At 38.7% G+C, this 12,121-nt stretch overlaps 3 protein-coding genes across 5 annotated transcripts; all 3 read right to left on the bottom strand.

Moving 5' to 3' along the window:
* Positions 1 to 179: 179 nt before the first annotated feature.
* Positions 180 to 2,634, bottom strand: LOC110759754 (Transport protein particle (TRAPP) component). Its single transcript, XM_021961874.2, has 4 exons — positions 2,483 to 2,634; positions 1,980 to 2,097; positions 1,662 to 1,893; positions 180 to 531 (listed from the first exon to the last, which is right to left on the bottom strand). The coding sequence occupies exons 1-4, from the start codon at positions 2,632 to 2,634 to the stop codon at positions 503 to 505; spliced, it is 531 nt and encodes a 176-aa protein (XP_021817566.1). The 3' UTR covers positions 180 to 502.
* Positions 2,635 to 2,644: 10 nt separating this feature from the next.
* On the bottom strand, positions 2,645 to 7,006 carry LOC110759753 (FRIGIDA-like protein 1). 2 transcript variants are annotated; one of them, XR_015836707.1, is made up of 5 exons: positions 5,992 to 7,006; positions 4,753 to 4,922; positions 3,693 to 4,653; positions 2,817 to 2,868; positions 2,645 to 2,720 (listed from the first exon to the last, which is right to left on the bottom strand). XR_015836707.1 is itself a non-coding variant. In XM_021961873.2 (3 exons), the coding sequence occupies exons 1-3, from the start codon at positions 6,908 to 6,910 to the stop codon at positions 3,712 to 3,714; spliced, it is 2,031 nt and encodes a 676-aa protein (XP_021817565.1). In that variant the 5' UTR covers positions 6,911 to 7,006; the 3' UTR covers positions 3,427 to 3,711. The 2 variants fall into 2 exon arrangements, 1 of the variants encoding a protein (XP_021817565.1); XM_021961873.2 differs by lacking the exons at positions 2,645 to 2,720; positions 2,817 to 2,868 and having other exon boundaries at positions 3,427 to 4,653.
* A 1,434-nt stretch (positions 7,007 to 8,440) lies between these two features.
* Positions 8,441 to 11,545, bottom strand: CSD1 (copper/zinc superoxide dismutase 1). Of its 2 annotated transcripts, none has more exons than XM_021961875.2 (8): positions 11,384 to 11,545; positions 10,570 to 10,658; positions 10,387 to 10,488; positions 10,162 to 10,257; positions 9,849 to 9,880; positions 9,671 to 9,746; positions 9,181 to 9,234; positions 8,441 to 8,713 (listed from the first exon to the last, which is right to left on the bottom strand). In XM_021961875.2, the coding sequence occupies exons 2-8, from the start codon at positions 10,643 to 10,645 to the stop codon at positions 8,691 to 8,693; spliced, it is 459 nt and encodes a 152-aa protein (XP_021817567.1). In that variant the 5' UTR covers positions 10,646 to 10,658; positions 11,384 to 11,545; the 3' UTR covers positions 8,441 to 8,690. The 2 variants fall into 2 exon arrangements, with proteins under 2 accessions (XP_021817567.1, XP_088110999.1); XM_088254873.1 differs by having other exon boundaries at positions 11,359 to 11,536.
* Positions 11,546 to 12,121: the final 576 nt, after the last annotated feature.

Genomic DNA, 12,121 nt, shown 5'->3' with positions numbered 1-12,121 from the left:
AGAGAAGTTTAAAATCATCCAACGGTTCTGCATTTGGTTTAATAGGAGTTTAATGAGTTCATTAAGACTCGTACTGGCATTTAAACCTACGATTGAGCTGGATGAGAGTTACAAGGAGAACGGACAGTAGGCCCATCATATCACATATCAAATTCCTAATTCCTATAAAATTTAGAGGATTTCACTAAATAAAACATAATTAAATAATAATTCTAATTATAAAATACAATCATGTAGTCTCTGTTCAGGCAAACTTCCTGATGCAAGGAGGACACCGTCTCATATAAGGATAAAAACAATTTTTGCTTTTCAACATTCTCCTATAGCATTGCAAGTTGCAACAGAGATTTTTCCCAGATACTCGTGTTAGTTTGAAGATTACAAGGCAATTCTGAAATCAAGTGAAAACTCTTGAAAAGGAGAGAGAAGAGAAGATTACAAATCTTGATAAGTCGATGAATTAAACCCCAATTGTTTTGACAGTTCCTTGGAGAAGCATTCATCAGGGCTTTATACGAACCACAAATGAACCTGTTCAATAATTTCAAACAACTACTATTACAACAGGGAGTGCCAGTAAACCAAGAAGATAACTATAATGAATGGAATATTTGTCGACAGGGTCGTAAAATCGTGTCAGATTCAGTGCATGAAATAATGATGAGAAAAACAAGTATAAAATAAGATAGACAGATATTTATTGATTCAAACTGAAATTAAGGAGCAAGAAGAACACGGAAAAATTCCCCATGGATAAAACTCACCCATCCTTTCTAATTTAGAAAAATTTAGAGTGAAAAAAGGGTTAACTCTGAATTAAGACTATAGTAGAGGAGAAGAGTCAAGGCTTCTGATGCTAGCATTAGCGCAGAACAAATTTTGCAGGACGAGCTACTGGATCTACTGACATCATTGATATCCCAAGCAATAGTCAAGGCGAAACCTATGATACACCTAAGAAGTGTCGATTCTATAGGAAACAGATACTTGAGCCCAGAAGCAGATCATACAGGGTTCAAAGGTGCTGCTATCCAGACAGATTATGGCTGAGTTCGTCACTTTTTATCCAGGCAACTTGGAATTCTAAGCATGGTTGCAACTTGCACAGCAAAATTCCCCAAGAGTTCTCCACTTTTTAATGTTTACCAAGTAATCCACTGTTCTCTAATTAAAGATGAGCCACCTAGAATAAGTTGAAGACCATTAAACCAACTAGCATAGGTGACCAATCATCTCGTGACAATTCCATAACTGGACCATTGAATTTCATGACTAGTGTGAAACAATTGGACATTTATATTCAGTAGCTCAAAATACCATAACTTAAATAAGTTTTGGTAAGAGTACTGAAATGGTATACTCATAAGCAATTAACACCGCAATAAGTGATGCTTAACATATAAGTGGATTGTGGAGGGCAATGAATTATCGCAGGTAAGTCAAGTTATCCGACTTCACATGTCAAGGAGATTATATTCGTGGAAAACCAATTCAACAAAAAGCATTGTTAGCTTGATGAATAGACAATCTGCAACAATGACCATCATGCAACATAATATTAATAACCCCAAGACAATTCATGATCGAGGGTTGTAAAGGTAACTTAATGTGCACAGAAAATGTATTTATAATTCAAAACCGCTAAATAGAGAGCTACTTACAAGCAGGAAGCTGGGATGTGTCAGCAGAAACAGCACAAGCAATCCCCAAGTTATGAAGAGCCCCCTTTATGACTCCACATGAGAAATGGAGATGCATGTTTGGTTCTTGTGCTGCCTTGCTTTCATCCGCAGCCTCAGAATTCTCTTGAGATAAGTCTCCGTTTTCAGAAGATGGATCAAGGGACATGCGTGAAACCCAACGAAATCGATTATCTTGCAATACAAAAGTACCCTACAATATAAACAAAGACCATCTTACTCTGATCAGATTCACACAATGAAAAAGAACCCCAATTCAGAATTGATTCTAAAATTTACCCTATGATTGGTCTTTAAGTTGTCTATCTGCTTCTTGAAGAGCTCGGACCAGAAGTCCTTGCAGATGAACTTAATTGCATCCAGATGATCAGTAAACCGAGGCCTCTCCATTGTGTACCTAACAAGTAAAATTTAATCATCACTGGCTGCACCCTAAAAAATGCCTCCATTTTTATTACAAGTAAGCAGATACATATGCTCTCACTCACTGCTCCTATTCCTATAATTTGATTGGGATCAAAAAATAAAAAGGCAAGGGCCGCATATGCATACAGGTGGTCTGCTTTCCTACAATTTCTCAACAACCAAACACCCCACCAAACTCTTATAAACTAAAAAGAGAAAAAAGTCTGAAATCAAACACTTGAAAATACGCATTTCAGATCTAAAAGCCCAATTGCTATGAAATCAAACAGAGGCTATTCGAATAAAATGAAATTGAAGAGCAATCATAGAGGGCAGGGCGTAGAAAGGGGTTTGAGATAGAGTGCGGGAAGGTGTACCGCTCGGAGAGCTGGTGGCCGACCTGGTAGCCAATAGCGTCGATCCTGCTGGCGGCGAGCTCAGGCTTATTGGCATATAGTCGATTGCAGTACATAGAGACCATCTCTGTTAGTAGACTGTCCACGCAGCTCTCTGAGACCTCTCTACCCATCTCTCTCTCCTTTTCTCTCTCTCTCTCTCTCTGTGTTTATCGCTTTCGCGCTCTGTCCGTGTATTTTGTTCTGCTGTTCGTTTCTCCTAGACCAACAAAAAAAATTGAAATTGTTTTTTCTTTTCGAAAATACAAAATGTAATATAGGCCATGATATGTGATTGGGCTTATAGAGTATTTACCTTCAGATGACCCCAACCATCTATCTTTTAGGCATTTATTGAAAAAGTAAATCTGCAAAAGTAATTTAAATTCAAAATCATTTGATCGCTCAATTATTGGTTATTATTCATTCTAGTGATTTCTTGAAACACTGTATTTATCTATTCATCAATTTGTCTAATTTTTTAGCACAAATATCTATGAACGAAGACTTGAAAAATAAAGGATTCGTATAATTGAAATAGAATTCGTAGTGCCCCCTTCGAATTACATTTGGGGTCTTTCGCTTTTGCCAGATCTAGAGAGACACTACAAGTCCTCCCTCTGCCGCGGCTATATGGTTACGAGTCTGTCAATGGTGAGGTGTTTTATAATCAGATGAAATTCAATTAAATGCAAAATCTGCTTACCATTTTAGTTTGGGAAATGGGTAATTTTGTCACAGATCTTATGTCGTCTAGCTGGCAATTGGGTTTGGGACATAGGTGCATAGGTGGGACTCAAAATTTCTAGTCCCCAGTTGGACCCATTACACAAACATGTAGGCCCAATTCCTCTTGGGTTGGGTTGGGTTGGGTTGGGTTGGCATATGACTATAAATGAAAATGTCGAATCAGGCCGGACCCCAAGTAAAGCGACACATAACATTAATCTTTACCTTTGTAATAGGATCTTAATTTCAACGTGCTCCAAATCTGGAGCAGACACCAGCCTTGTAATTTTCAGCGGGTAAGGCAACGACCCCTGATATAAATATGCTCTCGCCCGAAACCACCCTTTGAAAAGCTAAAAAATCTAATTGAATACAGTTCTCTTATACTAATGGTTGAAAAACACGAACACAAACCCATAACCATAACACAGAAGAGAAATACCAACAACTGAGTATAAATTACCAGGAACGCCAGGATTGTGCTAAAGGTGATAAATAGATGGCGGGCACTGAGACAGGGTGCCATATCCACTACTGGAAGACACTGACCGGTCATTGTAATTAGGCATCCTCACTGGATCCCTAGAGACATAAGCGATGGAACTATTTGGGCTCCCATTTGTAATGCGAACGGGTGGAGGGCTTCCTGCTGATCCAAACTGCCCACTCCTCCCATTTGCAGCTATGCTTGTCCCATATCGTGTGGCTAACGGACTCATATGTGAGGACACATGACTACTGCCCTCCAGTCCATAGGACGCAATTGCTGAGTTCAACCCATAGTCTCGAGCTGTCAAGTGCTGGGTATGGATAACAGGAGAGGAACCCACCAAACCATACGATCGAGCGGATAAGTTATTATGAGTATCAGGAGCGTAGTGTGCCGAATCATAGTATCCAGAAGAGTATTCTGCACCTTGACCTAAGAATGAGCCTCCTTGCTGATGATGAGATGCTCGCAGTGAGTTAAAGACGGAAGTGGTTCCATATGAAGTATTGGGAGGAGTGGTTGCTTGTCCAGGCATTCCAGCTGATGTTAAAAAGTATTCTGTACCTCGACTCTCAAACAAGCCTACTTGCCGAAGATAGGATGGCTGTATAGAATGTACTGTGGCTGGTTCTCTAAAAGAAGCATTTCGAGCAGCTGAAGCTGGGGCTGTCCGCTGATGCTTATTTCTGCTCTGCTTATTTGGTTGAGTCTTTGAATCAGGGGCAGTACGTTTCTTTCCACTCAGGTGTTGCACCTGAGCCTCGCGGCCAGGAGCTGTTAGAGTTGCTTTCCTCTCTTTTCTCTGCCTTCTCAACTGTGTGATGCGTTTTCTGAGGGTTTCAGGAGAATATTGTGGTTCAACGCGAAGCTTGTAGTCATCAATGCATCGTATTATGCCTCTTAGGGCGACTATTTCTTTCTCTCTGGCCTCATCCTGCATGGGGTTTAATTTAATGAGATACAGTACATAAAAGATGGCTGTTTCATCTGAGTCTAAGGAGGGTTGAAGAGGCAAAAGAAACAAAACCTATACCTGTGCACTAAGACGATCTTGCCCCCTCTTGCAACTCACATCCTTTTTGGCGAACTTCAAATGTTCTTTAAGCAGGGGTACAGGGGAGAACTTGTCAAGCTGTTCAAATGCATGAATGAATCTAATAGCATCAAGTCGCTTGTTCTCTGATACAAGCTTTTGAATAAAATCTGCAGGACAAAACAAATTTGTAGGTTTAACAGAGGTAGCAAAAAAAACAATATAGATTTTCTTAGTTCAAGACTACCGTCATAAAATAAAAACAGCCAAATGGTCCAAAATGATGAAGAATCACAAACATTAATGAAACATGACAATAGGAGAAACTCTAGCAGCAAATAACAGAAGACAAACACAATAACGAAAGCATAGGTACCACAAACTTTCTTTCCCTGTAGCCATGTACTTGATACTCCTCAAAGACTAGTGGAAACTCCAAATATGCACAGTATTTGTCACGTATTAAAAGCTTCTAAAACATGTTTCCAAATAATAACAAGGCTCCATTTGTTTTGATCTAAAAATGTTCACAAAATTGTTGCTTCAGCCATAGATATACATCAGACCATTTCAATTGACAAACTATATATATCTCTACGAAAACCCAATTTTTATGCTACAATTGGGGCTGTAACTCTTGGAGGACAGATTATCATTCACATTTAGAATGAAACTGTAAAGTATGAAAAATCTTCTTAAATTTTCTTAACATCTCATATTTGGTGTGAATAATTTATCATTACATTATTGATAACATGTTCATTAAGGGACGAGAGTTACTAAAACACCATAATCATGAACAAAGGTAAAGACGACATTTTGGTAACAAAAACTGCCATTGCAAGTTGCAACAACTCTAAAGCACCAAATTATACAAAAAGTATGTCTCATGGCCAGGCCATGCTGGATTGTGGGGTGATCAAATAAGGAACTGTCCTCTTTACAATAAGTCTTTTGGGACAGAACTACAATAAGTCTTTGTAAAGAAACAATATCACATCAAAGCTTAGAACGTGACATCTATATAATTTTGTTTAGAAAGTTGCACTCAAACTAACCAGACTTTAAATATATACTTTTGTTTACAGAAATGCCACACAGTTCCACCATAACCAACGGATAATCCAATTTCTAAGAGTAAAACTACAAATAATCTAGGCCACCAAAACCAATTCATAAAGTAACTATCTAATAAAGATGGAAAAGAACAACAATAAGAAAGGCTCTCCAAAAACTCACCAGAGGCTCTATTGGCAAAACCAAGGGACCTAAATAACTCCGGTGCCCATTTACGCTCTGCTATGCAACCAACAAGCTTCAGAGTCTCATCACTGTCAAACTCACCAACCAACCCAAAAGCACCCAAAAGCTGCAAATAACCCCAAACCTCCAGAGAGTTCGTCGTTTGACCTCTCACCTTTGCCTTCCAAACCAATGCAAGCTTCATTGCCTCTTGACTAATTTCAGGTTTTATCACAGGTCTCACTTTCATCAGCTCTTCTAACAAAAGCACACAACTTTTCCTAACAACAGTGAGTTCAAGGTCCCCATCTCCCTCAGTTGACTCCGATGGATAAAACCATCTTACTGCCTCGAGCACGAGCTTCGCAGCGTCCACCGAAACCTTAAGCGCATTTGCGATGAGGTCACGCACCGAATCCCTTTCTTTCAAATGCTCAATCAAATACAACAGCAATGCCTTGCCATCATGTATTGGGACACCATTGCAACTCGAACTTTCTGGCAAAGACTCTCCGGTTTTTACTTGGGTTTCGACGAAATTGAATTGGGTTTTCAAGGATTGGAGGGTTGCAGTGAGTTGGGTATCTTTAATATCGGCTCGGGAACTCGGTTGGGGGTCAGTTGGATTGAATTCGGTTTCTTTAGAATTGTCGTGGAAATCCAATTCGGTTTCTTTGAAACTGGGTTGTGATTGCAGAGTGGGAGTGAGATGGGTCTCTTTGGATTGTTGTTTTTGGAGTTGGTCGAGTTTGGATTGGATGGAATTGTCGATGGAGAGGAAGTGTTCCTCGAGGTCCTGCCATTGGAGGGTAAAATTGGCAACTTTGGACGCATGGGTCTTCAGGAGGTTGAAGGATTTGCGGAGCTCTGGCCTCATATGAAGCTCCCCTGAGATTTTCTCCACCGTGCTGGACATCGCTCAGTTAAAGGCTAACGAAGTCGATTGCAATTTGGTCCCTAGAGGAGTGTCGGCCAGAACCAGTTAGGCGCGTTTTACGCTCTCTCTCTCTGTTTCCTCCTAGCGAGCGTGCTTTACTGTTACATCATTTAATGGATTTTCTCTTTAAGCAAATCTTGGCCCAATCTGTATAAAACTGATCGCTTGGCCCAATTCTAGTGAACTCTAAGTGGAACTTAAATTTTATTCATAAAATTTGTACTTAAAAAACCATGGGCCTTTTTTTTTTTTTTTGTTCTGAACCATGAGGTGGTCCTGGATGGGCTCCAACTACGGGTGGCACCTTTAAGCCTTAACCACAATCCAGACTAATCCCCGCTCACACCGGATCGGCCCGTAAGGGGTAAAGTGCTGGCCAAAGTGGTGATTCCATACGAGAGCAGAGATCGAACTCCTGACCTCTCTTAAAGAATGAGAATGCCGGACCACTCACACCAACCACCTTGGTTAAAAGCCATGGGCCTTTTAGCTTCGCTTTGTTAACATTTTTTATTTATTTTATAAAAGTGATATTTGGGTACACGAATTCAAACACCAAGCACATAATTTTAGGTGCAACGGTAATTATTCTTAATCACTTAAGTTACAAGCACTTTACATTTTATTTCACTAATTGCTCACCTTGCATTTTATTTCGCTTATTAAGTTACAATGTCACTTTTTTATCTAGAGACGTGAGAGAATTTTTACTCTTAAGCATTTAAATTACAAGTACCTTGCGTTTTATTTCGCTTATTTATTATAGAATTTGCACTTGGGTTTGGGGATGTTGTATCGAAGGTGGAGAGTGTGGGCGCGGGCAACACTAGTTGTAATTTTTCAAAGCAATACCTTGAATTCAAGGCACATGAATTGAATTCGACAAAGCATTACCTTGATATCATCACAAACCATTTGAATGCGACGAGGGAACAAATCGCCACTCATCATGACTACTACGTCGCCGCCTCCACGGCCGATTGAGGAGGAGGAGGACTCTTTTTCTACTTGTAGCAAGCAGCACTAGTACTGTTGATAATACTCTCATCGCGCTACCAGTCTTGCATTATTCTGGCGATGTTCAATCTACTACATGCTCATAGTAACAATGCATTTTGACTTTAATGATAATAATTTTAGTTTTTACCCTTTAAATTTCAAACGTATGCATTTTGGCCTCCAGATCGAATGAGGAAAAGGCCCAAGCGTGCAAGGTTGTCATTTTCTCCCATTTGCTTTGATTTTGCTCTCCATATAGTTAGAAATAACATTCAACAAAATATAGCTATAAGAAAATACTACAAATAGGCTAAAAAGTAGCTGCAAAAGTCACACTAACTGTTATGATGCAATATAACTGAATAATGCCATCTAAATTAAAAACCAAGTGAGAGTTTGGCGGTTGTGTACATATTCCCAAAAAGAAGGAACATCATCAGGATATTTAAATTCTTCTTCACTTTCAAGTGGAGTAGATTTCTGAAAGCAAATGACGACTATAAAGAAACATATTCCAAAACAATCTCTTTATCCTTAAAGTTTGAATTTGAACCAGCGATATTGAAGAGAGATAAAGAAACAAACACGCTCAAACTCATAAGCACTCTGTAAATAGCAACAAACAAAACAACGTCAGCCAAATATGACAGATGTATCTTCTTATTCAAAGGAGTTTTGTGTTCAGTCCCCTCTCAAAGCTTATAGAAACTAGTACATTCAACTGAAACTGCATGTCTTCTCTTGTGCTTAGTGATCAAGTTCAGTTTTGGAGACCAATAATACCTGCACAAAAATAGAACAGAACATAAAATTATAAGCAAGTTGACTTTCACAAAACAATATAAAACTACGCAGCGCAGAGAGACCTCTACAACCACCCTCTACAATACAATATAAATTATAAATGCTATACAACACAGAGAGGGCTATACAATACAACACAAAAACTGTGCAACATAGACCTCTATAAAAAATTTGCAACCTAGATAGACCTCTACAGATGAACGCAAAAGACAATATATATATAAACCGCATAGAATCAACTTAATGCAAGTTCCCCTTCTCATTTCTATTGGAAACTAAGCAAACCAAAATTTGCAAGTAAACCAATGTAATTTCATGGATAACCGTCCATTTCCAGAGATGTCAAAAGCACCTTAATATGATCATACAACAAGAATAGTCCAAAGTATATGACGACAACTGTAAGATCAGCATTTTGTTTAATGAGATTAATCCAATTAGCTTACCACAAGCAACCCTGCCACCAGCATTTCCAGTGCTTTTGCTAAGCTCATGTCCACCTGTGTACAACATGAGTATTGGATTAGAAGGGGTATGGATGCCAGATCAAAGTAGAGAAATAACAGAACTGTCAGGTTTTTCAGCTCAAACCTAGATGGTAATTAAAATTGACATGGAAATAGAAAATAACTCATAGGAACTAGAAACTGACAGTTAACCAATACTCTTCAGCGTTTTTAGCTCATCTAAAAGGGTGAGAGGCACAAGAAAAAACAATGATAAAAACAAAAAAAATACCAAGTCCCAAATGATTTGCACGTATTCAGCAGCTATTGTATTCCAATTGGAATGAGAAGCAGCCTAAAATTACTCGTAACTACAGACAGAGGTGGAGTGGGGAAAACCCACTGAAAGGTGTATCTCACTGACTAGCTCATTCTGCTAATTGCTATAAGATGGAAACACTTGAGAGGGAGAGAGAGCACTAAAACTTACCCTGGCCCAGGTCATCGGGGTCTGCATGGACAACAACCGCCCTACCAATGATTGATTGTGGTCCTGTCAGAGGAATCTGCAAACAATAATGTAAGAGGAAATGAACGTCAAAGAGAGGTGGAGTACAAAACTTTTACAAATAGCATAAACTAAAACTAAACATGGAGGCCAATTATACCTGCTTGTCAATAATTGTGAAGTTTGCAGTTCCTAAAGCAAAAAAATAAAACACATTAAACTCAGAAAGTATCAAATCGTCGCAATAGACATAGATTGACGTACTCAATTCCCGTTTGAGCCTTCCTATCAATGTAACTAAAAAGAAAACCATGCCTCCCGCGCAATAATAAAAATAGAGAAATTTAGGAGTGTTAAACAAAACGCAATGACAAAGGAATAAGTGAATTTAATGACCACAAAGTTGTCACTAAACAACAAAATGGGTGTTCAGGCTATTAAGAAACAGAAACAAAAAGCAAAACAATATCTACCATCGTCCCCAACAGTGATATTTCCAAGATCACCGGAATGGCGAATCTCGTCTTCAGGGGAACCATGGTGCTTGCCATCAGGATTGAAATGTGGTCCTACAAGGTAGTTGACCATTAGATACAAGAATAAAATTTATGGAAACAGAGGGGAGATTTACTCTTTGGTTCTTTGATCTTGCCCCAACTCCACCAGAACTTAAACAAGTACTGGTCAATGGTCCTTACCAGTTGACAAGCAACCGTTGGTTGTGTCTCCAAATTCATGGACATGGAAACCATGAAGCCCAGGCTTGAGGCCAGAAATACTTCCAGTCACAGTCGTTGGGCCTGGAATAAACAAAAGCAATCAATTTGAACAGTACAGTAGCAATATACATCCCATGAATAATCAATTAGCATTTGACATACCATCTCCCTCCTGGGTGAAGTTGATGATTCCTTTAACATCCTCACTGGAGCCAAGAACAGCAACGCCTTTCACCATGGTTCAACGTGATCTAAGCAAAATAACTATTAGATAAACAACAAGAAATACCTGATTGAATAATTAATGGAGCAGAACATGCACACACACACACACACATATTATATAGCCCTGAACCGTTTCGCTTTCAACTAGACTTAAATTGAAAAATATCATTAGCAATTTAAGATGAGTCATGGATTGCTCTATCAGCTCCATTTTTTGTTACATAAACACTCCAAACAGTAAGAACTCAGAATAGCAGTCCATATTTTCCACAAAGCTTTCAGCTTTCAAGAAAAATTTATTATAAACATATAATCACGCGGAAAATTTGTATAAAAAAAAATCAGAGCAACCAGTATCCTGCTCATCCAGAGCGAGAACTGAGGAGATCTATGATCAGTCATGGAACTCACAAACACACAGACAAACAATAAAAACACTAAATCCAAGTAGATAATTAAGAATTCAAGCTCAGTCACAGTCGTCAAATTCTTAATAAGAAATAAAAAATGACAGGAAATTGAAAAAAAAAACATTTGGCATATTATGAAGAATAAAAGGCAGATCTTTAAGATCATCAAGAAAGTCGAACTACAATTACAATAATAAATAGTTAAAATCCAAACGGAGCTATTGTGCACAACGTTTAGATAAAAGAATCAAACCCATATCACAAAAATGTAATTTTGTTCAGCAAGAAAAAGAAAAGGCTGAAAATTTGAAGTTACCAGATAGGAAAGAATTGAGCTTTACCTCAGAACACCCCTTAGAGAGAAACAAAGAAAGAGAGCAGAGAAAGACGGTGGTGATTTAGAAGAACCAATCTGAACTGAATCGGATGTTATGCCGATGTGCTTGACCCTTTTTAAGCTACTGGTGTGCGATTAAGAGCCAGTCTATAGTGAGACGCGTAGGGAGCCGGTAGTGAGATGATTCTAGAATCAACCGTCACCTACCCACGTTGGGGCAAAATGGGAAATTCACAGTAATTGGGTGGGCTAGGCTTAGTTTGACGTGGGCTGAAGTTCATGCAGGCTTGAAGTTGAAGCCTATCTCAGCTACACGACAATAAAACCTATTCAATTAAAAAGAAAACGACATGAAAATGGTGGTGGCATTAGGTGATAGGGCCATCTCACGTGGGAAAGAGAGGTAAGTATGTAATGTATGAGTTTTCAAGCGTTCATGTGTTTGTTCATATATATATATCTTATCCAGAGACAAAAAGGACGCATTTCAAGGTTGAATACAAAAATTTGTTCTCCGGAAAAGTATGAATTCAAGTTGCATCATTGTTGTTTGTTGGTAAGCAAAAGTTGTAAATGATTAATATGGTCATTACCTCTAGAAAATAAAACATTGTAAAAAACATATTTCTGATTCTGAAAATTCCCTAAAACATCTTCTACTAATGTATACATGTAGGCAAACAATGCATGTATTATGTATATGGGACGCGCCTCTTCTCTGGGGTAATCACACCAAAAATTC

This window comes from Prunus avium, chromosome 6 (genome assembly GCF_965620075.1).
Source record: "Prunus avium chromosome 6, drPruAviu1.hap1.1, whole genome shotgun sequence".
NCBI classification, from domain to species: domain Eukaryota; kingdom Viridiplantae; phylum Streptophyta; class Magnoliopsida; order Rosales; family Rosaceae; genus Prunus; species Prunus avium.
This window is presented reverse-complemented; position numbering and strand designations above follow the sequence as displayed.

Excerpts from the sequence above, each read along its gene's own strand:
- LOC110759754 (XM_021961874.2), bottom strand. The coding sequence starts at position 2,634 with ATGGGTAGAGAGGTCTCAGAGAGCTGCGTGGACAGTCTACTAACAGAG. Across the intron at positions 2,098-2,482 it reads GGCCACCAGCTCTCCGAGCG|GTACACAATGGAGAGGCCTC; the intron begins GTACACCTTCCC and ends TTTACTTGTTAG. Across the intron at positions 1,894-1,979 it reads ACTTAAAGACCAATCATAGG|GGTACTTTTGTATTGCAAGA; the intron begins GTAAATTTTAGA and ends TTTATATTGTAG.
- LOC110759753 (XM_021961873.2), bottom strand. The coding sequence starts at position 6,910 with ATGTCCAGCACGGTGGAGAAAATCTCAGGGGAGCTTCATATGAGGCCA. Across the intron at positions 4,923-5,991 it reads TTTTGCCAATAGAGCCTCTG|ATTTTATTCAAAAGCTTGTA; the intron begins GTGAGTTTTTGG and ends TTTGTCCTGCAG. Across the intron at positions 4,654-4,752 it reads AAGATCGTCTTAGTGCACAG|GATGAGGCCAGAGAGAAAGA; the intron begins GTATAGGTTTTG and ends AACCCCATGCAG.
- CSD1 (XM_021961875.2), bottom strand. The coding sequence starts at position 10,645 with ATGGTGAAAGGCGTTGCTGTTCTTGGCTCCAGTGAGGATGTTAAAGGA. Across the intron at positions 10,489-10,569 it reads CTTCACCCAGGAGGGAGATG|GCCCAACGACTGTGACTGGA; the intron begins GTATGTCAAATG and ends TGTTTATTCCAG. Across the intron at positions 10,258-10,386 it reads CAACGGTTGCTTGTCAACTG|GACCACATTTCAATCCTGAT; the intron begins GTAAGGACCATT and ends ACTACCTTGTAG.